The sequence below is a fragment of the Physeter macrocephalus genome, chromosome 19, assembly GCF_002837175.3.
Source record: "Physeter macrocephalus isolate SW-GA chromosome 19, ASM283717v5, whole genome shotgun sequence".
NCBI classification, from domain to species: Eukaryota; Metazoa; Chordata; class Mammalia; order Artiodactyla; family Physeteridae; genus Physeter; species Physeter macrocephalus.
In genome coordinates, this window is record NC_041232.1 from 47,888,532 (window position 1) to 47,915,587 (window position 27,056).

The window sequence follows — 27,056 nt, forward strand, 5'->3', positions numbered from 1 at the left end:
CTAGTTAACAACCATCACTACACAGAGTTACAAGTTATTTTCTTCTTGTGATGAGAACTTTTAAGCTCTATTCTCTTAGCAACTTTCAAATATGCAATACAGTATTATTAACTATGTTATTACTATAACTGTGTAATGCCATGCTGTACATTACATCCCAGGACTTATTTATTTTATAACTGAAAGCTTTACCTTTTGATCCCCTTCACCCATTTCATCCCTCCCACTCCCCACCATGGGCTTTTTAATTCAGTGGCGGGGGGCTGGGGGGGAGTGCTCTCAAAGTAGGGAAGAAGCTGGGGACGACCAGAAGCGTGGTTGATTCCTGAGTGTGTGTGTGTTCTTAATGTCTCTGTGGTTCTTGTCAACAGTATTAATGTCATATTTTTAGCTCCTCTGTTTATGATTTTGGCAGAAAGAATACAGCAGATTATGTGAGAAGAATTTCTAAATTCCATCAGAGCCCTGGCTGCGAAGGATAAAGCCAAGTATAAAAAAGGATAAAGTGCTTTTATTTGCTTCATCGTTATGAATTCATTGGGCCTCATAGGCCCAAAATGTTGGCACATTTTCCATAAACATTAAGCAAGCTACTAATTATTGACATTAGACACAGCAGTGCTCTGGCTTCACTAAGGCAGTGAATCAGGCCACCCTTTGTATTTTACAACTATGGTTTAAAATGTTTTAGCATCATATTTATACCCCAACTCCTGACGGCATTAATTAAGACAACTGCTCAAAGACTAGCATCGTAAATCATGTCCATATCCAATGGGTAAAGTCAGAGAATTATAGGGACTTGCAAGGAATTTATGTCTACTTTCCTCTGCTTCTGAAACTCCTTTTATATCTTGAAAGTGGAAATTAGCAGAGAGAAAAGCTTGAGGGAAAAGTGATTCTTGTAAAACAGGACTACCACTAATTATATTTTCAGAACATCATCAAATGCAGCTTGACAAAAAACTTGAAATGTTTGATAGCTGCAAGAAAAAAAAATCTATTATCTGTATTATTATTATTATTATTATTATTATTGCCAAAGTAGCTGTACTCCCTTTAAAAGCTATTATGTAAATGTTTTTCGTGTAAGCATCATTGAGCAGAGAGGCATGGGAAGGCCCAGGAGTGAAATCACCAGTGGACTTGGAGGCATTTAGGGAAGCAGCTTTTGAGAACCTCAGTGTCTAAAGCCAGGATTAGACACTATAGAGGACATTATTGGGTCACTTCACAAAAATGGAATACGAATGTTAGTTTACATAAAAGTATTATATCAGTGTTAAATTTACTGACATTGGTAACAGTACAGTTTTCTGATAACATCCTTATTATAGCAGCCGGGGTAAGTGAAAAAAGAATATCTGTCACCCCAGAAGCTGGGTACTCCTTAGGGTATGGTGTTTTGAAAGAAGGTAGCAAGGCTTGTAAAACAAATAAACAAAAACGTAGTTTTTAACTGACTAATGAGTGTGATATAATGTAGGATATTGTCTATCATTATTTATTCTAATAAGTTAAACCATGAAATCATTAAACACAATGAACAAAAGGTTGCATTTTCATCTTTATAAATTTTAGTATTTTAGCCTTAATCACGTGATAGCTGTGAGTGGTCAATTACGTCCATATCAAATTGCAGCCTGTGAGGATTTAAAGAGCCCAGTTTACATTCTTTTGAAAATGAGCTTTGTGTGGTTTTTAAAAACTTTTAACCTCTGAAGATACTAAGATCTCCCTATGTCTTTCCTGGTCTTTCATTTCTTTGCGTTTATTCGTTAGAAGGTAGAAATGTACAGTTAACTTGGTGCTGACCTCTTGTATTCTCATTCATCAGACATGCATTTCCCTCGATTATCAGTTTCTTTCCAAACAACTTAATCAGAATTTCAAAACCCCTCTCATTTTAAATTTCAAATTCTAATTACTTAATTGAGCTATTAAATTTTTCAAATTTGTTTTCCCTTCTTTGTCCATATTCTGGGGGCAGAAGCTTTTCTTCTGTCCCCCGTGTGGGGAGCATAGGGGGTAGAGTGTGGACCAAACCCCCTCTTCTACACTGTCCCCTCCCTGCCCTGCAGCAGGGGGATGCCAGTTCTGACTCTCATTGCCTTCATCTTTCTCGTCTCAGAGACCCATAGCCTGCATGCACATGTGCCAGTTTGAAGGACCTGGGGCTCTGCACCCCAACTGACCTTTACAGGATCCATGAAACACAGATGCCACTTTAATGCCGAGACCCTGTGAACCACATCAGTAGCAAGGGATGTGTTTCTTCAGGAAAAAGCTGGAACTGGGACAGCATCAGTAACTGCAGCAGCTCTGGCCTCTCTGCCATGAGCCACCCGGCATCTCCCGTGACCCCATTTCCCTCCCAGCCAGCTTCCTCTGCGTATTTTTAGGCTTTCTTTCCCTGATAACTTGGTCTTACATGGGGCTTTGGCTTGCCATGACCTCTTCTACTTTAACTTCATATCAAACGTTTCAGGTTCTTCCAAGCTGCATTTGATGATGTCCTGATAATATAATTAGTGATAACCTTGTTTTACAAGCAATCAGCTTCTGTTCCTTCCATGCTTTTCTTTGAAAATTTACATGAGACTGGGTGAGGCAGAGTATAAGAACGAGTGTGTCTGGTGGACCTCGCTCAGCTCAACCAGCCACGTCATAGTTGCTGACCTGCTTAGGGAGGCCTGCCCAGGTTGGGTGGGTGGGTCACTTGCTCTCTAGGGAAGCCCCTTCCCCAGAGCTGTTCTCTTCAGAAGAGGCATGGACGGAAACATGGCAGAAACTTGGATAGGATAGCCCAGCACAAACCATCTTGCTCCTCCCTACTCAGAGTTAACCGTTTACTGACTGAATTTACCCATATGAACTACTGTCTTGACTCCATCTATAAAGGGCCTAAGTAATAATGGAAGGTGAACTTGAGACCAAGTAAGAGGTCTCTTTCTGGGAGGCTGGTGGGTTTTGTTTGGTCTCCTTCAGGTGTTGCTGGCTCCTGCTGTCAGTGACTTTGAGGTTGGCATCAGCTCCTCGAGCTTCCCCTGGGATCTCTACCCTGGATAGATGCCTGTCCTAGGCGTTCTTTCATGAGTTATAAAAACTTATTATTGAGTGTCTCCTCTGGATCAGGCATTGTGATTGGCCTTGGGAACATAAAATAGTAAACAAAACAGACGCAACTCCTACCTCGTGGAGATTAAGTCTAACGGGAGAAGTAGGCATTAAATAAATCACTGTACCATTACACTTGATGGGTGCTCTGTGAAGGGTGTTTGAGCCACCACATTTAAGCTGAGACCCGAAGGCTTTTAGACATAGTCACTCAAAGGAGAGGAGGAAGAATTTCAGGCAGAGGAAACACAGCCCGATCACAGTCCGTGGTCATGTCTAGAACATTGCCTTGTTCCTGAGACTGTTGAGTGTGGCCATGCCTGGGCTTTTTTTTTTTTTTTTTTTAATATACATTCATTTGCTTTATTTTTTAGATTCCACATGTAAGTGATAACATAGAGTATTTGTCTTTCTGTCCATGGGCATTCTTAAATGACCCACTCCCACGAGGTCATGAGCTCCTGTAGAGCAGGGACTTCCAGTACAGGGCTCATGGTAGGCACTTAATAAATATGTATTGAGTAAATAAGAGGGGTTGGTCATAGACAGTCTTTGAGCCACTTTCTGTTAGACTTTTTTTATATTAAAATATGACATATTGCTCATGAAAAGGTCTGAAGTAACTTGATTTTTCAAAAGCTGCTTCCCCAGCGAGGCTGGCTGGTGGCCTCCCTTGGAGAAGGCTGTTTGTCAGGTCAGCATGTCCTCGCCCTGCCTCTCCTGCTGTTTTCCACGCTGTGTTCTTTACCCTGTTGGCTTAGCCTGGAGTTAGAGAAGCTGGCCAATGGGACACGGAAGCCATGTCCAGGAGTGTGTTTTCTGGGCTTTTCCAGAGATGAAGCCTCCTCACAGCTGTTGAGCAAAAAAAGCAAAGCATCCGCTCTCTAGACAACTTGGGAAGTTCCTCTGCATAGGTGAGGTTTCCAGGTCACTGAAGGTTTGAATACTCAAACTTTTTAAGTCATTCCTAATTTAAGCATTCTCAGTTTTACATATATTAGGCATTTCCCTAATTCTTTTTTTCTTTATAACAGGCATGTATTTTAAACGGTATGTTACTGTCAGTGCTTCTTGAGGGTGTGTATAACTGTGCATCTCTCATGACTCTGAAGACATACAGATAGGAATTTTATAGTCTTCCTGCTTGCTATTTTGTAATTAGGAGATTGGTTGAAACTTGTAACTGCTGTCAGGGTGCTTGCCTTTTTCTAACCTCTTAGTACCAATAAACTGTAAAATTGGAAACCATATAACCAGGTTTTATTTACTTGTTCGTGTATTTAAACATTTGTTCCTTCACCAAATATGTGTTCCGCCAAGTATTGTGCTAAGCACTGAGGTTACAAAGCTGAGTAGGATGAGTTCCTTGCCCTCCAAGAACCAGAGGAGCAGAGTGAGGGGGGTGCTGTGGTGGAGAATTGGGCCAGTGGGAGCACCTACACCAGACTGAGCTGTTCTGAGTAAGAGGGAATGGCTGGGCCCCAGTAATGACCCTGAATTTCTAAACCCATGGAGTGTATAAACTTCACTGCATATATCTTGTGCCGTCTGTTTTGGCTGCAGAGGCCATTTCCTGGGTCTGTCAAGTTCTAGATAGTGAGAGCCTGTCACGAGCTGAGCTTCAGGTAGATGAGGTCTTACCTGACATCAATGGTCATATATATATATATTTTTTTGCCAATTTCTATCATTATTAGTGATGCTACTGAACAACTTGGTTAAGGTCCCAATCCTCAGGCTTCCCCATTGTAAAGGCATATCTTTCACCCTTTATAAGCAACTTATAGGATAACACCTTGACATGTGTAAACATCCTGTCCTCCAAAAACTTCTCAATGTTTTAGAGTCAACTGATGAAACTTTCCTGAATCTGTTATGTGTATTGCAAAACTGTGATTTTTCTAGCATTTCTTTAGCATTTACTGGTTGTCAGTGTTCTGTGGAGATCTTTAGATCCTCCTTCTCCCCTACCCTCATTATGGACTAGATTTTTATTTATTCAGTGCATTGTAATACATTACAACCATCACTCTTTTTGGTATGCAAATGGTCCAAGTCTGGCCAGTTGGGAGCCCCTTTGGGCTGGCCCCTGTATCCTTGACATTCATTAATCCTTGAGCACATCCTTGCTTTCTGACATGAGATGTCCCAGGCCCACCTTGTCCTTTCCCTGCCCCACCCCTGGAATCAGCCATATCTCAAGAAGCCCTTTTATTGCAGAATAACATTTAGAAACCAGGACTTGGGCACCAGGAGTGCCTGTTGCTACAGAGATATCATGGCTCCTAGACTCTTTTAATGGCTAAAACTAGGAAATACATTAAAAGAGGAAAAAATAGACATGTGCATTGATATTTCTCCTAAAGTGTTACTCTCTTATAAGGTCTGTGTTAGAAATTCAATTATGGTGATGCTCTGAGCTTATCAAAGAACCTCTCCTCTTTAAAAAAAAAAACACAAAAACTTAAAATCCCTTTGTATCTGTTCTCACCTCTCTGGAGGGAGAAGGGACAACTGCATTAATCTCATGTCACTTGAGAAAAACAACCAGTGCTCAGAAAGGTTAAGTAAGTTGCCCAGGATGATTCTGTCGTTTTATCGAGTACACTCTTTCTAAGCGTATCTGTGCTACGTCTGTGCTGGCAAGAGATCACTGGCAGTGTCTCTTCTGTGTTTTAGGAAATTCCTTTTATATCACACTTTTGCTACATACCTAAAAAGCATTTCTGATGTTGCCAATATTCATAATTTATTCTGGGTCCTTTCAGGTGCGGCTAAATCAAGTCCAGCATCTAAACCAGGATCCACACCTTCTCGTCCCTCATCAGCCAAAAGGGCTTCGTCCAGCAGCTCAGCATCCAAATCTGATAAAGATTTAGAAACACAGGTCATACAGCTTAATGAACAGGTAACTTGGCATCCCAGCTCTGTCTCTGGGAGCAGTGACAGGTGTCAGGGGGTGAGATGAGCAAACTCCTGTGGGCTTGGGATAGGGGGAGGGAAGCGGCGGGAATCAGTGGCTTCAAGCAAGTAAGAATGAAAGGAACTATTGGGGCAGATAATCAGTGGCCCATTGTGAATAAAAGATGTTAAGTCACAAATGTCAAAGCTATACATTGAGACAGAGGGACAGATGACTCGGCTTTAGGTAAATGCAGGCATGCAGGCCAGCCTCCCCCTCCCCTACACCTCAGTGCCTGTTAGGAGCTCCAGGCTAGACCATGGCCACTTCTAGCCAGTCTAGATTGTGTTAAAGGCATCAGGGGTTAGTCTCCCTCCTTCCTTCCTTTCTTTCAGCAGCTATCTGTTAAGCCTGTTCGATGTGACAGACACTATACTTGATGCTAATATAATGGCAGCAAGATAGAGAGCTTCCCTTCCCTCATAGAACTTACAGATAGCAGCCACACACCATTGTCTATTACACAAGCAAAAGCCAAACGCAGAATACTTCCCGCAAGAGTGAAAGTACACAGGAGCACTGAACCCAGGAATAGGGGATCAGAAAGGCCACAGTTAAATAGAACTTTCCTTTTTATCTAATATCCCTAGGATTGCAGTAAATCTAGGTCTACTGCCTTCGAAATTTTCAATATAAAAGCTTAGGTACGCTTTCTAACTAACAATAGCTAATTTTGCCCAAGAGTATACATAGTTTAAAAGTAATAAAACAATTGGTAGCAAAGGGCCCAGCGCAGAAACCACCCACCCTTGCCCTGAGTTAGGAGGAGAGTCTTTTATCCTGGCCACTCCCACCCCTGAGAGAAGAGCCATTATCCCAGGTGCCCAGGCTGTTCCCAGCCACTCACTGGGCATGGGCAGATCCCGGTGATTAATCTGATTCTTGATGAGCCAGCAAGAGTCTGGAAACAGTTTTTGAGATAGTTGTATATTTGCAAACAAGAATCTAGTTAAAAAGCAAGCATTTGCTTAACTAGGGTGTTTCTTTACAATTCTGAACACTTTAATGAAAAAGGTAAAACCTTAAGTCATCCGGTGCATAGGACTTTGATTTAGAAACTGTGGAATGTTCTAATTACCTGCTGATTCTCAGTTTGAGCCCTTATACAATTTCCAGCAATGAGTTCTTCTAGAATAAAAGGCAGTTAGTACTGAGACTGAGCTCTAGAGCCCGCGAGCCACAACTGCTGAGCCCGCGTGCCGCAACTACTGAAGCCCGCGTGCCTAGAGCCCATGCTCCACAACAAGAGAAGCCACCACAATGAGAAGCCCGCGCACCACAACGAAGAGTAGCCCCCGTTCCCTGCTCGCTGCAACTAGAGAAAGCCCGCAAGCAGCAACAAAGACCCAATGCAGCCAAAAATAAATAAATTAAATTTAAAAAAAAAAAAAAAGGCAGTTAGGACAGCCCTAATTAGCCTTGGGCCACATGCCTGAGGCTCTAAGCAAAGTAGACCTGAAGAGAGTCGGGTGTGGGTCTGTAATACTTTAGATTTATAACCCTTTTCTCCTTAGGAACTCAAATTCTTTTGATATCTTTTGATATCTTTATTATCTCATGTTTCTTCATCTACCCCTACCACACTCAGTTTCCCAAATCACCAACCCAAAGTAGAAACACACTGGAACCTCGAGATCCCGCCTGCCCCTCTCTCTCGCTTACGGCCTTCACCAGCCAGCCCAACTTCCTCTCCTTGGGGCTGGCTCTGGGCTCCCAGTAGCTCTCCAATCACACACAGAGCCCCAAGGGCCCCAGCCCTCTACGATGCTTCAGCTAAACTGTTGTCCCGTCCAAAGTGCCACTCTAGCGAAGACACAGAGAAGCACATTGCAGTGGCCTTCCTTCTCCTGGTTGTAATTCCTTCATTACTTCCAAAGGTCTCACTCCTGGGCTGTCCCCCTATGCATTCACCTGGAGGAGGAGTGTCCCCGTACCTCCATCTGTCCCCCAGAGGGAAGGTCGGACACATCCTACATTGTGAGCCTTCATTCACCAGCTGTTTACTGAGCTCCTCCTTCAGCTGTATTTCCAAGGCTATGTTAATGCTCCCTCCATTTTCTGTCCCCGAAGCCTACAGGATGCTCCCCGAAGCTGGTGGGGAGCCACACACAGGCATCACTGTGTTGGAATTGAGGACACAAAGACGAGAAAGGGCCAAGTAAAAATGCCCGGACCAAAGAGTGAATTACAGTAGTAATAGACAAAGTGACCAGTGCCGTAAACTTTAAGAATTCTCATTCACTTGGCCTCATGCCTTGATTTGGGCAGTCTCCCATGACATACTATGAAAGCACCACTGTGTTAGAGAATTTCAATGATAGAAATGAACCAAAAGACACAGGGGAGGAAAAGACATGACTAAAATAATCAGGGGGTGTTTCTGGAGAGTAGGTGAGCAAACAGGCGGTGGGATGGGGTCCCTGCTTGTGCTCGGGGACCACAGGGGCTGAAGAGTGGGGCCTGGTTAGCCCGCACAGACACCGTCCGTGGCTCGGACTGGAAGGCTGGGTGGATCTACAGTTTGTGAACACCTGAGCGGTGGAGAACTGGGAGAAGAGAACTTCCCCTTGACTTTTCTCAAGGGTCCATCCCCAGCATCCCCTCCACGGCTTAGGCTCCTCCTCTGACACGTGAGAGAGCAAGGAAGCATTGGAGTGGGACTGTGAAAATGGCATCCCATTTGCCAACTGATCTTTCATCAAGTGATTTAGCTCCTGTTGGTTTTTACCAGGGAAAGTTTATAGCTGTGCATCTGTTAACCTCATGCATCTGGAATAGCAGCACAGGCCAACCTGGGCTGGGTGTTTCTACAAAGCCTCAGCTCTTGGTTCACTGTACAGACCACAGCACTTGAGAGGCTGACAAGCCTGGTTTCCGTGGGTCAGAGGCTTCCAGAGACCCTTCTTGCCCGACACAGGGAAGGGGAGCTGGCAGACAGCAGACACCTAAACTACCACAGATCCGCTGGTGGCACCAGTGCAGGCTTGAGATGGATCTGTGGTCGAGTCTGGGCGGGGTGGGGGGAGGTTCTAGAATAAACAGAGTTTTCTTTCTTCTGGAATTCAGGCAGCTGGGTTGCCTTCAGTTTTTACAAATGTCCAAGCCATAGTATTATCAGAAATAAGAGTTGAAAGTTAGTGACTGAGGGAATTCCCTGGCAGTCCAGTGGTTAAAGACTCCGTGCTTCCACTGCAGTGGGGCATAGGTTCAATCCCTCCTCAGGGAACTAAGATCCTGCAAGCCGCAAGGCGTGGCCAAAAAAAAAAAAAAGTTAGCGACTGATCCTCCTTTGCTTTGTAACCAGCTACATGAGGGCATCAGTGAGGTTAACTCTGAGGAAGAACCATATCCTTGAGTCTTACCGGATGGATACAAGGAGATGGACACTGCATGTGCTGAGTATCTGTTTGAATGAATCAGTAACTCCAGACAGATAAATAGCATGTACCAAGGCCCAGAGTTACTAGAAACAGAGAGATTTTCCACTCCAAATGTAATCTTTGGAAATCTGTGAAGGGTGATTTTTCATATACTGAAAGAGAGATTTCTTATGAGGAGAACCATGAGAGACTTAATTCACCTCCTAAAGATATTCTCTGCATAAATATAAATGCTCAAAGGATTCAAAAAACTTGAAGGATTCTCCGAGAGCAGGAAGGGGGGTGATGGTTTGGGCCTGCGTGGAGCTGCTCGGCCTGCAGCCTGGAATTTGAGACCAGATCTGTCTACACTGCCTGTGGTGTTTCTTCAGCCCAGGTGACGGCTCTGCCAGCCTCAACCCTTGCCCTCTTCCCTTCACCAGCGCCATCTCCATAACCACCATGAGAAGCTGCAAGGCCCTTGAACCCGCATCAAGGGAGAAAAAAGGGAATGAGGGCTGTTCTGCTGAGGGACTGGAGCTTCCACATCTTCCCGCCTTTCATGTGATGAACTCGAAGCCAGAACTAGAGGAATTAAGACAGATCCACTCAGCCTGCTTTTAGTCTCGCCCAGTTTTCCTTGTGCAGCCATGCCCCAGTCCCTCAGTAGGAGCATTTGTCTAGTTTGGCTCAGGAACATGTATGAAGGGCTCCAAAGTCGAGGGCGGCTCTCAAGTGACGTCAAGAAAAGAGGTTCCGCAAAGCGCGTCTGAAGGGACCACAGTGCCAGCCCCTCCCTCCCCTCCCCTCCCTCCTCCCACTCTCGCGTCTCCCCTCCCTGTAGAGGATGAACGAGTTGGGGGAAAGATGTGCCCCAGCCCAGGTTAGTTACCAGGAGAGGAAGGCTGACTCGGAGCCCGGGTGGAGCTGTCTCGGGCAGAAGGATCCTCGGGCCTCTGGGTATAAACGGTCGGTTGACAGGAGCGACAAGTGTGCTGTTGAAGCTGGGCATTCGGGCCCAGGCTCAAGCTCCGGCAGCAGCCCCTCGTCTCTCCCCAGACCTACACGTCGGTTATTTTTGCACATCTGTCTTTTCACGTTTCGCATCTTTATACGCAGGCACAGTCGGTCATTTATTTCTTATGCTGTAGTTTGAGGGTTTTCTTTTCCACCTTCCCTCCCTCACAGGTACATTCGTTAAAACTTGCCCTTGAAGGCGTGGAAAAGGAAAGGGATTTCTACTTCGGAAAGTTGAGAGAGATTGAGCTCCTCTGCCAGGAACATGGGCAGGAAAACGATGACCTCGTGCAGCGACTCATGGAAGTCCTCTATGCTTCGGAAGAACACGTGAGTGTGAGCAGAGCCCTTGACGCCTGTGTTCCAGAGTGATGCTCTTGGTCAGAGTGCAGTGATGCCGTGCCTTCAGATACTGCCCTGGGACCTTAGTGAGACTTGCAGCTCAGCCAGTGCATATGATGTTCCCAGAGGAATAAACACGATCCTCAGGATCCACTGACCCATGCTTATGGGACCTGCATTCATCAATCTGGGAAGAGATGCGCGGATGGTTGCCAGTTGTTGGGGGCAGGGGACAGGGGGACTTCGATTGAGAAAAATAGGCTTACACAGCCAAATCTCAAGTGGTTTTCAGCTCTCTGAGCAAATGAGCAGTAAGACTGTGTGCAAAGATTCTTCTTTCTTCGTGACAGATCAGAATGTGGTTAAAGGAAAAATTAATCTAGATGCTTTTCCCATCCCCAGAAGTCCCACAACTGTTTCTTCCTTCATAGCTGGTTGTCTTGGTTACACTTTGCCAGTACAGAGCAGCATTGTGTGACAGCCCTTTGTGGAAAAATACTTCTGGAAGGCCTGCTCTGTGGAGGCCCTGCCCACCAGGGTTGCTCCCCACAAGTGGATGTGCCGAGGGGGCACCCAGGATGCGGCTCTGTCTGCGCATGGAAAGCAGATGTGAGGAGCGGCGGAGGAACATGAGTCTCAGGAAGCGAGGGGGGGAAGGGGCAGGATAAACGGCAGAGCCCAAGGCAGCTCACCCCAAGTCCGCCCAGACAGGCAGGGAGAGGCCCTGGCAGCTGTAGTGGGAGCCCCGTGGGGCTTCACCTTCACGAGGGCGGCGCGGTGAAAGGCAGGAGAGCACGGGCCGGGGTTGCAGGCGTCCTTCTGCCAGGTTGGGGCTGAGGGAGTGTTTGGGTAGGTGTGATTAGGAGGCCTGCAGGTGCCCTGAGGGCTCTGTGGTCGAGTTGCATGTGTGTTGATGTTTCCACAGAACATAGGAAGCCACCAGCAAGTTTACTTTATCTTATTTCAGCCGAATACCAGGCAGATGTTTACTCCGTGTAAGATTAAAATCCTAGCTCTGAAATTTTCCTTAACTGTAAGAAACTGTCTGGAGTTTGGGGACTCTCCACCACTTTTTCTGTTTCCCCCAGATCTGTATATATTCTTAAACCTCATTCTTGGTTAGCTTAGACTATCAATCTTGAGGCCCTGGGAATCCGCCTGCCCAGGTCCCAGAGATAGCGACGGCTGTACAAAATATCATTCTCAATATTTTCAGATCTGACAGAAGAAACCAAAGGTTGGTTTGTAGTGTGTGTATCTGCACCACCCAAAGTGGCATTTTTATGACGTTCTGTATGTAGAGAGTGCTTTGTCATCTGTCAAGCGCTAGACGAATTATGGTTATTCTCTTCACAAGCTTGTTTGAAGCTGAATTCAGTGAGGTCTGTGCAGCACCGTGAGCCTGAGTGAACCGTGCTACTGCCCATCCGGGACGGTGCCCACTCACGGGAGCAAGGCAGCTTGCAGGATGGACTCTTCCTGCTGATTCTTACCTTCTAGCCTTCTGATTCTCACCTCGAGCCAGATCTTGTCCCAAAGGAGGAGTCCTTGTGAGGGAGCGCCGTCAGGTGAACTCCAAATTAAGGGTTGGCAGGGCCACTGAATTCCTAGCTGATGGCAGGTGGGGCTGGCCTTAGGCAAGAGCTCTTGCCTCCTGAGAGTTCAGGGGTGTCTTCCTGGATGACTACACTCGGCTTCTGTTAGACCATTTATATCTCCAACACCCCCAGCACACACACCAGCACCAGCTTCCCGTGGCCTGGATTCAGAGAGCCATTCTTGCAGCTTATGGGCAGTTAACGCACACACCCCTCAAAGAAGTAATACTTCAGAGCATCATCAGTCATTAAGACTAATGGGTTTAGCAGGTCCTTTCCTCAGACTCTTGGGATGGGAGATGAGGGGGAAGGCCAAGGGCTTTACATGTATCAGCTCCTTTAATTCTCTGGAGAATCCTATTAGGTAGACATGGGTGTTAGCCCATTTACAGATGAGAGAAACTAAGGCAGCCCAGAGGTTAAATAACGTTCCCGAGTGAATAAGCAGCATAATTTGCATTTGAACTCGAGTCCTGAGTTCGTGCCCTCCCTTCTCCAAGCCTGAGCCACCTTTTAAATGGCGAACATGATAGTAGTAATAGCTAACCTTGAGCATTTAGCGTGTGCTAGATATTACGTTTATGTTCTATTATATATTTCTCACCACATCCTTATGTGGTGTACTATTACTTATCTCTGCTTTACAGATAAAATTACTTGCTCAATGACCCATCTTTAATAAGCTCCATCTCTACCCAGGTTTCTCTAACTCAGAGCCCAGAATCTTAAGGACTATGTTCCCTGCTTCTCAGTATATTGGGTGCCATGGGGAAGGGAAAAAGTAAAGGCGGTACCTCTTGGAGGAAACTGCAGGACAGACTTCGTCAAATTGACAGTATTGAGTTGCGTGTGTTCTGTATGTGAAGAAGGGAGTAGTCAAATTCCTACCTGGATTTTCTCCAAATAATTCCCTTCATCTTGTTTTGTTGTTTGACACCTTCAAAAGTACTGTCTTGGCCTCTTTCTCTGGGCAGTCTGTTTAATTTGGTATCTGCCAAGAACCTCCATTTTCTTCTGGTGGGTAGTGTCACTAAACCCACCTTTGTTGTTCTGACTGGCACTGTGCTGATGTCATCAAATAGAGAGAAACGTGGTAGGGAGAAGAGAGAGACAGTGGCATCATGGTTGAGTGTAAGCTAAGGAGTATCCAAAGTCCAGGAAGAGATTTAGAGGCAGTAACCAGGCTACTGGAATCTGGAAGAGAAAATATAGACTTAACACAAACTTAACACATGTGGGTTACCAGTGCAAAATCTTCAAATGCAGTTGCTGCCTTAATTCTTCTCATTCCAGGATAACTTCTAATGCAACTCTGTGTCTGGACAGCTCCAAAAGAAACACATCAGGCTATGCTGAGTTTTCTATAGAGAAAAAGCTGGAATATGCCAAGTGTCCTTGTTTAGAATGTGACAAGACCCATTTTTTTAAACTTCGGTTTCTATAGAGAGAGAAGGTGAAGACTGTCTGCCACGTGCCTGGACACTGCACGGTATTTTCCATGCTGCACACGCGCACACATGACACTTCTTACAGAGGCGGATGGCGAGAGGCTCAGGAGCGGCTGGCCTGCTCTGCTCTCTGCTTCCCTTCCTGGAGGTTCATGGAACCGTCCTAGACACCTTAGAGCTGCAAGCGTTTGCCTCCCTCCCTGAGCGTAGCGAGTCCTGGTTCTGTGGTAGCCTCCCAGCTTATCCAGGTTCTACCATTGAGGCAGTGAGCCTTTAAAAAGCTTCCACCCTTGCCTAGGAAAGGCATCACTTGGGGAAAAAAAATATGCTCAGAGGTTGCTGGGCCACTGCACCCACCTGCAAGCTCTCGGAGCCTCCTTTTTCCCTCGCTGTGCTTGACCCTGACACTGTGTCCTGTTTTCAGGCCATTCACACACTTCAGTGCTAGGTGGACATGCAGCCATGGGGGGCATGATGTCTGGGAAAAAATGCCGGTACTTTATTCATGATGCCGCTGGTCGGACTTCTGTGTACATCTGAGAGGCAGAGATTTCTGGTTGGTTGCCTCCCTCCTGGAGATGAGAGGGGTGCTGAGGAATCAGAGGCTGCAGTGAGTGCCTGCTCTTCAGTTCATCACAGATGGACCCGACATTGACACTTCAGGTGGAGGCATTCGCTGGAGAGGCCTCCTCCTTCAGTCTTTATTTAGTGGTGTCTGGTCTTTGATTCTCGTGATCAAGCAATCCTAGGATAACATGTTTGGAAGATGTAGAAATCCAGATGAGAGTTTTGAGTGTGGAAGTAAACAGAGGCAGTTCAGTTTGCAGTCACAGAAACCTAATGGAAGTTTCCAGAGCAGATGGCCAGCTGGCTGTCCAGTGCCTCTCATTATGATTCTCATTATCTTTACTACTTAACTAGGGGCCACAGGTGTCTGGGCTTAACGTCGTTGGTTAGCTGCTGCCCTGTGGATCTGTAGGCTGAGGGTCACCTGCTAAGACAGAGACACTTGTTTCCTGAGGTCCTGTCACAGAAGCCACTGTTGAATGACCTAAAGATACTACCCCCCCTTCAGCCCACATCTTTTGAATTCAGCCTGCGTTTCTGTCACTGGACGCAGCATTGGGTTTATAGAAAACAGACACAGCCCCTGCCTTCGAAGAGCTCACAGTCTCCTTGAGACAGACAGGGACACCACTAACTGGAATTCGTCAGGTTGTGATAAATGCAGTAGTAGAGACATAAATAAACTTGTGTGGGGAGCACATAAAGACAGCCTGGAGGGACAGGCAAGGACTTCACAGAGAAGATGACATTTGTGTTGGACGTGGAAAGATGATTAGGAATGTCAGCAGTTACAGAGTTAAGACAGGGGAGTATTTTTTCAGCAGAGGAAACGGCAGGAACAAAGCAGAGAGGAAAGAACAGCCAGACTCGCTGGTGTGAGTGGTGGCAGATGAGCCTGTTGTGCGCCGCCTCCCACGTCTGGGAAGGTGGGAGCCATGCCCCCTCCCCCGCAGCCCAGCTTCTTGACGGCCCTCCCCCTCCTCCCCTCCTTTGTCCCCGCTCTCCTCCCACAGTAGCCGAGAGCCTTCTTCAGTACTGTCTTCCTGCTTGCTTCTCCTTCTAATGATTATTGTAAGAATAAGGAACTCCAAAGCGTCACTCACAGCTGTGAGTGGATTGATATGCAAATATTAGACTTAATTAAGTAGGTGGCGCCCCAGTGCTTTAGTCACATGTTTGGCCTAGGTTTCGCCTGGCCTCCTCCTCACCTGTGCGTTTAAGTTCTTCAGTCTTGCATGGGGCATAAGAGAAAGATCGTTTTGGTGTGTGAGTGCCTCCACAGCACTGTGGGCTGGGAGCTCCCAGTGGTGATGTGCAACAGCTGCCTCAGAGTTACAGGTGTGTCCTGCCAGACTTTCAGAGCACCTTAGTTTGAACCCCAAGCATTAGCAATCCATTGGTAACCCAGGACGTTTGTTCTTTATAGCCCCGGTACCCAGTAAGAGTGCTCTGGGGTCCGCAGTTCCTGCAGATGAGATGCATGACCTCACAGCGGTGCACCGTGAATGAGGGAGCTGCCCTTGGCACCGCACCCACCCCCTGGCTCATCAAGTATGGAAAGGAGGCCCGAGGGGGAGCCTTATCTAGTGGGTTTCTCGTCCCGCAGCTGGTTTTGACAGGCCCACAGTTACTTGAATCCAAATCTTCCGACTTTCAGTCCTGAATTAAATCCATTATCCCACAGTTAACTCGCAGTCCATGATGTGAGCAAATAAGATTTTCTGTAAAATGTCAGACAGATCCTCATTTCTGACGATCTTCCCATCAGCAGCCTAACACTCACAAAAACAATTATGTAAGAAAAGTGCACTTCAGACCAGCTGAGGTCTGGGCAATATGATATGGAAGGCACCACACTGGCATTAAAAAGTTAGAATGACAAGTACAATAACATCTCGACCCTTTAAGGGACTCAGAGGCTCAGAGCCTGGCTGAAGAGGCAGCCGTGGAGCCAGCCAGTGGGGACACACGAGCACGCGCCCATACACAGGGCTGCAGTGTGCAACCTGATGGAAGCGTGAATCAAGGCTGTAAAGCTCAGAGGAGTGATCCGTTCTGGGGTGAAGGCAGTGAGAAAGGCATGGGGAGGCGTGTGCGGCAGAGCAGACACCCCGGAGTTCCTGGTCCACCATTCCTGGTCAATTCCCATGAGCGCGAGTTTCCTTCTTTGCCCCTGGACTAGAGGGAGGCCGGTGGCTCTTCCTCGCTTGTTCTATCCCAGCAAGAGGTGCTCTTCCGGGAGCAGGGAGAGCACCTCTGTCCCTGAGGCACTAACTGAGCCGAGAGGACCACCCTCACGTGTGCTGAACGGTGGGCAAAGAGGCTTGTGGAGGATGCTGCAGGGCCGGCCCGGGGACGAGCTGGCAGAGCCTGGAGCAAAGGGGGGCTTGGGGCTCTGAGGTCAAAGGACATCGTGGTTAAGGAATTAAGGAGCGAGGTGTCCCGAAGGACAGCAGGATGTGGGCAGAGAGAGTAGGATTTGGGCCTTCACATTTCAGAGGTGCAGCAGTTTTAGGTATGATGACGGGGTGTGGTCACAGGGTGAGCTAATATTTATTAAATTAAATAATATGCTTCTTGACACCAAGCCAGTAAGGGACGGTGCTAGATTTGAGCCCAAGTCTTCAATACGATGTCATTTTCTACTCTTGTCATAGAAAAGACTATTTTTTTTAAAATTATTTTTACTTCTAGAACATATTCCAATGAGTTACCAAGAAAAAAGAATCACAGCTCACATTTATATTATGTGCCAAACAGTGTTCTAGGCACTTCACCTATTTTAACTCAGAGTTCTCTGTTGAATTCAGTGACTCCATTGATTCATTGATCAATGACACTCATTGAAAACTCTGTTAAATGGGCACTTTTGTCCAATCCCCCACTTGTACAGATGAGAAAACCGAGGCACAGAACAGTTAAGTCACCCAGCTTGTAAATAATGGATCTGGGAGATGAACTCCAGGTCCATGCTTATAACCTTGACATTATGCTGCCTCTCAGAAGATAAGTGGCACGTGACCTTGGCTGATAGTCTGGGTCATCTGTTCTTGCACCCTCTCTGATGTCTTCTTCCTGACACACATGCATTGAGTTGTACAGTAAGCAAGGTCTGACACAGATGGATGAGGCCCTATCCCGACTTCAGTAACCTCAGGATCCAATGGATGAGGCCACAAGGTTCAAGACAAACAAGTCAAAAGTTTTAAGGCCAAGGAAGAAGCAAAATGCAGGAGGAGGGAGAGAATCCTGGCTCAGGGATCAGGGGAAATGATCCTGCTGCATTTGAGTTGGATCTTGACGGGTGTGTCCTTGGCTAAAGGGAATAGGGGCCAGACAGGAAGGGGGTGTGCAAAGTGCAAGCAAACACGAGCACGTCTGTACATCCCAGCATACGCTCCCGACTGTATCGCAAAAGCATTGTGCATTCTGGAGGGAGCAGTCAGCCCTATTGATTAGCTACACTCCCTCTGCTTGGGTAGTAAAGAGCTAATTATTCTTTGTGAGATTTAAAAAAAAAAAAAAAAAAAGAATTGGCAGATATAGCTGACCAGGGTTTATGTTCCCTGGAGTTGAGTGTTCGTGATGTGCTTCCCTGGGTTATACGCAGTAAATAGGTCATTTGAAGCCAAGTAGAGGAACACCTCAACCATCAGAAAGTAAGCAAAGTCCTCACGTACCCAAAATAGATGTCCCGAAGTCCCTGAGCACAAGCTCCTGAGCTCCCCTGTTGGAGACGCTGTCTGGCTGGGGGCAACCCAGAACCATAGTTATTGTCCTTTCCTTACCTAACCACTCTAACGAGCTGCTTCTCTGCATCAGATGAGTAACAGATTATAACAAGGAGTCTGCTTCAAGCAGACATGCTACCAGGTGAGGAGGAGGACAGCAGGGCAGGAAACAGGAAGCCATCGGACACACTGCAGGGGCCTGGGGCCCTGTGCTGTGTCACAGCAGGCTCACTCGTGGTTATCGGGACGCTCTTGAGTCCTTACATCTGGTTTACTGTCGTACAGTGGGTGGGAAAGTATGTCGTATGTTCTGTGATGACGTCCTTCCAGAATGGTCAGAAGGAAAACGTGGTGCCTAAAGCCTGCTGGCCGCGGTCCAGAATGGGCCGTTCCTTTATGGGGCGGGAAGGTGAAGGTATCCCTTGTGTGTGCCTGGGCTCCTGGGCGCGGGGAGGCACTTGCGTGGCAAAAGCCGTGGCGATGCCGTGCTGTGCAGCGATGGTGGGGCTGGGGACGCCGCAGGGCTGCTGGCAGTGAACTGCTTCAGCTGAAACCTCTCCCCCTGCCCCGCAGGAGGGCCACCCAGAGGAGCCAGAAGCAGAGGAACAAGTCCACGAACAGCAGCCCCAGCAGCAGGAAGAGTACTGAACCGTCTCGGCAGCTCTCCACACTTCCGTTCTGGTGGGAACTTTTCTTCTGGAGAATTGGAACACCTGTGGCCTCAAGCTCATCAGAAACCAGTTGTTCCCAGCCTGCTGTTCCATCACTGCGCCGGCACCCATGCCAGCCACCGCGCTCGGTTCCCATTTCCTTCGCCAAGACACACTAGCTGCGGCCGTGGGCAGCCTCCCCAAGACATCACGGGGTCACATAACCTTCAACTTCACCACTTGGCTGCTTGAGATTGGTTCTGCTCTTTGCATTTCTTTCCAGAACAACTGTCCCCACCCCCACCCCACCCCCTTTTTATCCTGGTGTGAAACAATGGTAATTTGATATATGGTATTTATATTGGCATTTCTCAACCCAGTGTCACTAGATGTCACACACATTTGTGGTGCTTTGATGTTTGCAAGTCTAACCTCTGAACATAAATTTGGTCAAATAATAAATTGGAAGAAAGGGAAAGAGATACTTGATATGAAAGCCATATGACAGTGACTTATTTCACGGGGAAAAACACCGAGTCAGTTTCTCCCTCTACTCACAAAGGGAAAAAAAAAAGGAATCAAAACTAGGACTTCAGGGCCCAGCAGTGTTCAGACATCAGCATGTTAGACAACCACACGGTATGTTGTTAGTTTTGAAAGACATTCACTCAAGGAAAACACCATCTCGACTTGGCCCTCTAACTGCTTGCCCTTTCCCTCGCCTCCCCCCACCCAGATTCTCATGCTGTTTTCTTTCTCAGGGTCCTCTTTGGTGGGGAGCCACTCTCCTCAAAAGCTGTCATCAGTTGTCTGCAGTCAGAGAGGGTCTGCATGGGCACAGTTCCTCCTGCCTCCTCGTGTGGGTTTCAGCCCAAATCCTCTCAGCCACACTAGGGGATTCCTACTAAAGAATGACTTCAGGGTGTGCAGCCCCGGGCGGCACTGCATCATGCTGCACACTTGCTGGAAGGCTGGGAGTGAAGACCTTATGCATAGGAGCGTAAGCCCAAGGGAGAATCCTGGTTCTGAAGTCTGGTGTTGACACTGGAATGACAGCACAGGAAAATCTGACTCCCAATGCCTTCTGGAATAAAGAATTCCCCCTCTTCAATTCTATGGCCCTCCTTGTCATTGACCTTCGCTAAATCGTGGCAATTCATAAACAGAGGAAACATTAATGAATTAAAAGCATTCCTTATTTTTTTTTAACTAATATTTGCACATTTTCTTAGTATCTTTCCAAATCTTTGCCTCTTCCCCACCCTGCCCTTTGACAGATGGTTTCCCTTCCTGGATCATTCATTTCACTCGGTTTCTAACAACTTTAGATTTTCTTTCACTTGTTATTTGACTTCTTAGGTGCAACAACAAAAACAGCAAACAAGTGTGCCCACCCCACTTTCCTCTTAATTGAAAAGCTTAAAATAAATTTCTGAATTATGTATCATAAAGCTTTGACATTTCTTTATTAACTGATGAAATACTAATTCTAAATTCTAGCATTGAAGCTTTCCACCAAAAGAAGTCTCAAAATCTTTTGTGGCAGAGTGGTATTTATTGAGTAACGTGTGAAAAAGATTGCTTGTATTTTTGAGGTTATTACAGGACACTGTGCAGAACTGGACAGATGTTTCATGGGGTTTGGTTTCCCTTTCTTCTCTCTCCTGCTTGCTCTGTGCTACAGCGGCAGCTCGTTTCTCTCAGGCTGGAATACGGCCTGGCTCTCGGCAGTGACATCCTCCCACACCTGGTCGCAAGGAGTGGTCGTGCTATACACAGCATCGTGCTCAACAGTGTGTCGTTCCCCGCCCCACCCCCACCCCCCGGCCAAGCCTGTTGCACTCACTGAGTTTCCTTCTTTCTAAACAGCTCTTGTAAAGAGGCACAATAAATAATTCCATGCAGGTGATCCTTCAGTGGTTCCAGGGCAGTTCTTTGCTTGCCTTGGACATGTCAGTAATACCCAGTGCCAGGTGGATCAGGAACCACACTCCCATCATGTGGGTGCACATGATTACTGGGTAACGTGCATAAGCCTCACCAGTGACACTCAGCCACTCTGTTCCTCCCCAAATCCCCAACTTTCTCAGCTGCAAACATACTGGCCATATATCTGGCAAAGACAACTTTCGCCAGTCATCCTACATCCTTCTCCTTCCCGGAGTCTTGGGGCAGACTATTCATTTGTTTAGAGAGGAGCTATATACTTCTCTTTCTATCAACATCTGAAACGTCTTCCATTGCCCTGCATCGCATGGGACATCACTGATGCTTTGGGGAATCTTTGACAGCTAAGTAAGTATCCCGGTCCTCTTCGGCTGTACCCCAGCCTCTGTGCAGACCACCTCTCATTTCCCAGGACTGCTCCTTTCTCCCTGATGGCTTTACCCCATCATTCTCTCATCTCGGCAGCCAGTGCGTGCTTTCCTCTATGGAGCCCGTCACGCGTGGTCATGCTGGGCCAAGAAGCATCCCCTGGTGTGTGCTCTGCTCCTCCCTCTCAGAAGCCAGACTTCGGTCTTGGAGTCCCCTTCACACCCGCCGCAGCTGGTTAGAGTACTTCCACTGCTCATATCAGGCAGGAAGTGATTGAAGCAGGGGGTAAAGAGAAAAGAGCAGGAAAGCAGAAAAAGAAAAGACAAAGACACACCCTGTTGACCCGAGAGAAGTAAACTCCAGAAGGGAACCAAGAACTCCTCCCTTCCCTGGTGAGTATTTCCATTATTCCGTTAAGGTTTAATATGCATTCAAATTACTTTTACTAAATAGTACACCATAAAGCTTTTGTTATATATTAAATGTAAACTGAAAGGAATGTAAACATATGTATTGTTAATTATAAATATAGATAAGTAATGACATAATAGATGAAAAAGTCTTATTCAGATGTATCACATTCATTTTACATTACCCACCTACTGTCGCATGGTAGAATAGTTTTTTGTCTCTGAATATGTGAATAACTTGACTTGCATTTATCTTTTTACATATTTAATAAAAAAAAAAGGTATATGTTAAAATCGGCCTGGATCTATAGAGTCTTAAATTTTTATGCTAAAGGTTTCCTTTTGAGTGAGCACGGTTATACGAATAGTCTATTTGTGTAAATTCACACATACAGCCCACATTCTATTATGATTTACATGGTGGGAGGCCTTGTTTTTATTGACGGCAAATGTTTTAACAGGAATTACAGGTTAGTATTTGCTATCCAATGTAGCAGCTGTACTACCTTTTTAAAACTCTGCCAAAAAAAGGTTCTTACCAAAAAAGAAAGATACACCACTCATTCCCTTAGGAAACATTCCACTTGCAAGCAAACAAAGGCCTCGCTCCTGCAGGTTCACCTGCCCCATCTGGACAACACAAAGGCTGGGCAAAAGCAGGCAGATGTTTTGAAGTAAAGCTTTGTGGCAAAACGACCTGTGATTGGCAAAAGCTCTTTGATTAAGTGTATTCTCCTCCCTCCCCGCCTACCAGTTTGCCGACTTCAACTAACAGTGATGATTTATAGACATAAATGGAATACCAACCTTACAGGAATAACTGAAAAAATGTATTTGAACTGGCCCACTGCCCTCCTGGAGACCCCGTAGAACAGGTGACGACAGTCTGTTGAAGACTTTGCCCAGGAGCCTCCAGGTTACTGAGGTTCAGCTGACACCCTTTTACCCTGAAGGATGCCAGCCTTACTGAACCTGCTTTCAAGCACCACCTAGAGCCCAGTTTTGTTTCTATACTGTCCTTTGGCAACTGTTTTCCATTCATTTGCCTTTAGGCCCTTTTCTTTTAAAAGCAGAGAAGCAGGAAAATAACAAAGCAACCACCGCTCTCCACCTACACATTACTCCACAGGGTACTTCTGTGATGGAAGTCTGAGCCCTTACCTGGGTTGGGAAAGCTCATGCTCAAAGCACACATGTGTTTCCATTTAATTCACCAACCCTAGGGTTTTAAACACTAGGTCTTAGACGTTTGTGCACAAATAGTCAAGAATACATGTGATTCATTTTACTTAAAAGGCACACTGGTGGACTTTAAACACATCACAAACAGTTCAAAGGTGGTGAGATAACATGCTTGCTCCATTTTATTGAATCTGAGATCATCGATAAAAATGTGAGGTGTTCCTACTGGTATTATGGGTAGGCCCATGAGTCCAGAGGGAGAGGAAAAAAGTTAATATACTTCCACTAAGTTCGAGTTACAAGATGCCAGTTCTCTAAAATTAAACACAAACTTCATTTCTCTGACCTTTCTTATGCTTCCTCTTAATGGCTAGAACACAGCCACCGTGACCGTTTAGGCTGCTACTATGAGTAAATATACACTGACCCAACTTCTCAGCACTAACACAGAGTCGCCAAACAGCACCAAGTGTGAGAACAGAGCATCTCCCTGGATGTCTAACAGCTCCTGTTTTGCCGAACTGGGAACTCATAAGAGACACTCTCCATTCATTGGAAGAGCTCAGGCTTTACTGCCTAACAGAAGGCAAAGCGTAAAATACATTGAACCCTTGACCCTCAGATGGCACCAGGACTTCAGGTCACAAGACTGCCCAAGGGCAGACCCTTCCCCCGGGCTGTGACCTGGACCCCATCTTGTATCAGTAGGGCTTACACAGAATGTGCATTTGCTAAGGCCTTGCCTCCTCCTGTGGGGTTTAGGATTGGAACCAAAAAATGGAACGCCCAGCTGCAGCTATTTTGTTGAATGCCTTTTTCTCTGTTTCCACTGACCTAAAATGTTGAACCTTTTGCCAAGTTTTAATTTCTTAAGCAGGTTTCTTTTTATATTTTGTAACTATTTTATCAAGACAGAGTATAAATTGTTTTTAAAGAGCAAGAGCACATTAATGTACCTTTGAATTTATGCTGCTCATTAGAAACTAGCCCAGTACCTAAATGCATCCTTTTTCAGAAAATAAAGTTAAGTACACATTTCTTTCTGTGTAGCAAGAGCCCCTCATATTTTACACTATGGTGTTCCTTTCAGTCTTGAAGGTTACCTGTATATTATAACTTAAAAAAAAATTTCTTTTTAAGATATGTTTATCTTATTCACTAAAATGTTTTGGTCAAATCTGACCATTTAAATGAGGCTTTAGAAATGACAGAAGTAATGAAAAGTTCCCGTAAATGTATTCAGAATTTTAGTCTAATTCAAATTCACAGCTTACTACTGGGACACTCTCTTCCAATCTGATACATTTATGTTGCAGATGAAATGTGGGCTCTTACCAATGGAACAGTTTTTTACCAGCATGAAAGTTATGTCAGAGAAAGAAAATGTCTCATAAGCTAAGCTGTCTCAAAGACAGGTTCAGGTACCTTCCTGTCCTGTAGACATAGACACTGTCCAGTCACCTGAGCTTAAAACAAAAAACCATGAGGCAGAGACAGCTTCAAGATGGCGGAGGAGTGAGACATGGAGATCAACTTCCTCCCCACAAATACATCAGAAATACATCTACATATGGAACAGCTCCTACAGAACACCTACTGAACGCTGTCAAAAGACCTCAGACTTCCCCAAAAGCAAGAAACTCCCCACGTACCTGGGTAGGGCAAAAGAAAAAAGAAAAAACAGAGACAAAAGAATAGGGACAGGACCTGCACCTCTGGGAGGGAGCTGTGAAGGAGGAAAAGTTTCCACACACTAGGAAGCCCCTTCACTAGCAGAGACGGCAGGTGGGCAGGGGGGAAGCTTCAGAGCCACGGAGGAGAGCGCAGCAACAGGGGTGCAGAGGGCATAGCGGAGAGGTTCCCGCACAGAGGATCGGTGCTGACCAGCACTCACCAGCCCGAGAGGCTTGTCCGCTCACCCGCCAGCCAGGACAGGTGGGGGCTGGGAGCTGAGGCTCTGGCTTCGGAGGGCGGATCCCAGGGAGAGGACTGGGGTTGGCTGCATGAACACAGCCTGAAGGGGGTTAGTGCGCCACAGCTAGACTGGAGGGAGTCTGGGAAAAAGTCAGGACCTGCCTAATAGGCAAGAGACCATTGTTGCAGGGGGCACAAGGATAGGGGATTCAGAGCACTGCCTAAACGAGCTCCAGAGATGGGCACTAGCCACGGCTATTAGGGCAGACCCGAGAGACGGGCATGAGACGCTAAGGCTGCTGCTGCAGCCACCAAGAAGCCTGTGTGCAAGCACAGGTAACTATCCACACCTCCCCTCCTGGGAGCCTGTACAGCCCGCCACTGCCAGGGTCCCGTGATCCAGGGCAACTTCCCCGGGAGAACACACGGCGCACCTCAGGCTGTTACAACGTCATGCCAGCCTCTGCTGCTGCAGGCTCTCCCTGCATTCCGTACCCCTCCCTCCCCCTGACCTGAGTGATCCAGAGCCCCCTAATCAGCTGCTACTTTAACCCCATCCTGTCTGGGTGGGTAACAGACGCCCTAAGGTGACCTACACGCAGAGGCGGGGCCAAATCCAAAGCTGAACCCCAGGAGCTGTGTGAACAAAGAAGAGAAAGGGAAATCTCTCCCAGCAGCCTCAGGAGCAGCACATTAAATCTCCGCAATCAACTTGATGTACCCTGCATCTGTGGAATACCTGAATAGACAATGAATCATCCCAAAATTGAGGCGGTGGACTTTGGGATCAACTGTAGACTTGGGGTTTGCTTTCTGCACCTAATTTGTTTCTGGTTTTATGTTTATCTTAGTTTAGTATTTAGAGCTTATTATCATTGGTAGATTTGTTTATTGGTTTGGTGGCTCTCTTCCTTTTATATATATATATTTTTTCCTTTTTCTCCTTTTGAGGGTCTGTATGTGTATGCTTCTTTGGTTTTGTCTGTATAGTTTTGCTTTTACCATTTATCCTAGCGTTCTGTCTGGTTTTTTTTTTTTTTTTTTTTTAGTATAGTTTTTAGCACTTGTTAACATTGGTGGATTTGTCTTTTGGTTTGGTTGCTCTCCCTTTTTTTTTTACTACTTTTTTATTTTTAATAATATATTTTTTAATAACTTTATTTTATTTTATTTGTTCTTTCTTTCTTTTTCTCCCTTTTCTACTGAGCTAGGTGGCTGACAGTCTTGGTGCTCCAGCCGGGTGTCAGGCCTGAGCCTCTGAGGTGGGAGAGCCAAGTTTAGGACATTGGTCCACCAGAGACCTCCTGGCCCCATGTAATATCAAACGGCGAAAGCTCTCTCAGAGATCTCCATCTGAACACTAAGACCCAGCTCCACTCAACAACCAACAAACTACAGTGCTAGACACCCTATGCCAAATAACTAGCAACACAGGAACACAACCCCACCCATTAGCAGAGAGGCTGCCTCTCTGCTAATCATAAAATCATAATAAGTTTACAGACACCCCAACACACCACCAGATGAGGTCCTGCCCACCAGAAAGACAAGATCCAGCCTCATCCACCAGAACACAGGCACCAGTCCCCTCTGCCAGGAAGCCTACAAAACCCACTGAACCAACCTTACCCACTGGGGGCAGACACCAAAAACAATGGGAACTATGAACCTGCAGCCTGCACAAAGGAGGCTGCAAAGTTAAGCAAAATGAGAAGACAGAGAAATACACAGCAGATGAAAGACCAAGGTAAAAACCCACCAGACCTAACAAATGAAGAGGAAATAGGCAGTCTACCTGAAAAAGAATTCAGAGTAATGATAGTGAAGATGATCCAAAATCTTGGAAACAGAATGGAGAAACTACAACATTTAACAAGGACCTAGAACTACAGAGCAAACAACAATGATGAACAACACAATAAATGAAATTTAAAATTCTCTAGAAGGAAACAATAGCAGAATAACTGAGGTAGAAGAACGAATAAGTGACCTGGAAGGTAAAATAGTGGAAATAACTACTGCAGAGCAGAACAAAGAGAAAAGGATGAAAAGAATTGAGGACAGTCTCAGAGACCTCTGGGAAAACATTAAACACACCAACATTCAAATTATAGAGGTCACAGAAGAACAAGAGAAAAAGAAAGGGACTGAAAAAATATTTGAAGAGATTATAGTTGAAAACTTCCCTAATATGGGAAAGATGAAAGACCAAGGTAAAAACCCACCAGACCTAACAAATGAAGAGGAAATAGGCAGTCTACCTGAAAAAGAATTCAGAGTAATGATAGTGAAGATGATCCAAAATCTTGGAAACAGAATGGAGAAACTACAACATTTAACAAGGACCTAGAACTACAGAGCAAACAACAATGATGAACAACACAATAAATGAAATTTAAAATTCTCTAGAAGGAAACAATAGCAGAATAACTGAGGCAGAAGA

General features: G+C 46.0%; 1 protein-coding gene across 4 annotated transcripts in view; it reads left to right on the top strand.

Annotated features, from left to right (window-relative positions):
- MAPRE2 (microtubule associated protein RP/EB family member 2) overlaps positions 1 to 19,902 on the top strand; it is a 162,991-nt gene extending 143,089 nt beyond the window's left edge. For 3 of the 4 annotated variants that reach the window (XM_055080725.1, XM_024120710.3, XM_024120709.3), the window contains 3 exons: positions 5,886 to 6,025; positions 10,627 to 10,785; positions 18,715 to 19,902. In XM_055080725.1, coding sequence (XP_054936700.1) covers positions 5,886 to 6,025; positions 10,627 to 10,785; positions 18,715 to 18,789 — 374 coding nt within the window. In that variant the 3' untranslated portion in view covers positions 18,790 to 19,902. The remainder of the gene's footprint in view (positions 1 to 5,885; positions 6,026 to 10,626; positions 10,786 to 18,714) is intronic. The other variant, XM_028479918.2, reaches the window with a different exon arrangement.
- Positions 19,903 to 27,056: the final 7,154 nt, after the last annotated feature.